Raw genomic sequence first — 1,654 nt, 5'->3', positions numbered from 1 at the left:
GGACCCCCACATCCCAGGTCTCAGGCCCCGCCCCCGGCCGGGCTCAGCAGGGCACAGGAGCCAACCTTCTCTGGTTCTCTGGGACTCGTCTACAGGACACGAGCATCTTTGTGAAACACAGGCCCTCGGGCTCGGCCTTCAACTAGACTCTCAGCCATCTTTCTCCTCTCTGCGTTCCATGGTCCCTTATTTCCTGATGACCGTCCTCGGCCACCCCTCCGATGCTTGAGACGCAGTGCCCATGGGCGTGCTCCCTTCCACTGCCCCCCGTCCCACTTCGCAGCTGGGGGTCTCCGTGCTCCCGGCACCGTAGCGTGGGGCTCTCGCCGGCCCTGCTGGCGGCTGATCCGTTTGGGAGTCTGCTTCCTAGGACTTCCCCCGACTCTAGCTGCCGTAGGTCGGGGTCCCTGGCAGAAACCTGAGGACCCCCACTGCGGGAGATGCAGAGCTGGCAGAGGGAGGAACTGGGCTGCGGCGCAGTCTCAACAGGGGCCTCAGCCCTCCCACAGCCGGCTCTGCAGCCGGGGCCATGGCACCCCGCTTTGGGGGGCAGCGGGGCTTCTGGGGTGGGAGGGTGGTGGGAAGACTCCACCATTACTACTTGGGGTTCCTGGCACGTGGTGGCGATGTAATGAGCTGGGTGTCGATGGCTTTCTTACTTTTGGAATGTTCTGCACGTTCCGTGCGCCCCCTTACTGCCTGCACCGGGCTGGACAGCTCCCTCTGCCCGCTCCAGGGGTGCACCTGTGTTCTCCAGTCCCGGAACAGGGGCTGTCCCCGGGGCGGGGTGCAGCCCCGGACAGGCAGCATTCTCGGTCAAGGGCAGGTCCCTGGGCGGACTCGGCTGTGAGCCACAGCAGCGGGACAAGCACGTCTCTGTTCTAAAGGGCTTGTGGGCCACGGAGGCAGCAGCCACGCCTGGCTCACTGGGGGTTGGGGGCGGGCGTGAGAAAGGGCGGGGTCCCACGTCTGCTGCTCCCCAGGTGTGGAACCAGAATGGCAAGAGCCCCTCCATCACCTTCGAGTACACGCTGCGGCAGCCGCCGGACGCCCACCGCATCCAGCCTGTGTTCTACGGCTTCGCAGAGCCAGCCTCCCAGAGCGCAGAGAGCCAGGAGCTGGACGGGCCCGAGCTGGTGGGCTTCCTTCAGCACAATGGCTCCCTCTACGGCCAGGCCTCCTCGGAGCGCCTGGGCCTGGACAACCGGCTGTTCGGCGCCCCGGGCCTGGGGACAGAGCTGAGTCTGAGCAAAGGACAAGAGACCAACGAGGTCTGCGAGCAGGCTGATGGCGGGGCCTGCGACGGACCCCCCAGGGCCAAGGGCTTCCGAGGTAACTGGGTGGGGGCCCGGGCGGGCCGGGGGCTTCCTGGGGAGCGAGGCCTCGGGTCAGGGGCTTCCGTCCCCCACGGCCCGCGGAAGCGGTTGACCAGGGGTGCCGGTTCCTGGCAGGTGCAGAGCTGGGTCTCTGCATATGCCCTCTGACGTGTGTTCCTGAGATGGATCCGCTGTCCCCGTGGACAGAGGGAGGACTTGCCACATGGCACAGCCCGTCACGGAGGGGCTGGGGGTCAAACGCAGATGGTCTGACCCTCTAGCCCCCACCCTTGCTCGCTTGATGGAGGCAGAGACAGACAGACAGACAACACAGAGGG

General features: G+C 66.4%; 1 protein-coding gene across 1 annotated transcript in view; it reads left to right on the top strand.

Annotated features, from left to right (window-relative positions):
* LOC105308215 (ADAMTS-like protein 2) overlaps positions 1-1,654 on the top strand; it is a 30,099-nt gene that overhangs the window by 6,258 nt on the left and 22,187 nt on the right. Inside the window, exon 3 of the mRNA XM_011384057.1 lies at positions 984-1,387. Within this exon, the coding sequence (XP_011382359.1) occupies positions 984-1,387 (404 nt within the window). The remainder of the gene's footprint in view (positions 1-983; positions 1,388-1,654) is intronic.

The sequence above is a fragment of the Pteropus vampyrus genome, unplaced genomic scaffold (genome assembly GCF_000151845.1).
Source record: "Pteropus vampyrus isolate Shadow unplaced genomic scaffold, Pvam_2.0 Scaffold558, whole genome shotgun sequence".
NCBI lineage: Eukaryota > Metazoa > Chordata > Mammalia > Chiroptera > Pteropodidae > Pteropus > Pteropus vampyrus.
The sequence above is the reverse complement of the archived record's forward strand: the minus strand, read 5'-3'. Positions and strand labels throughout refer to the sequence as shown.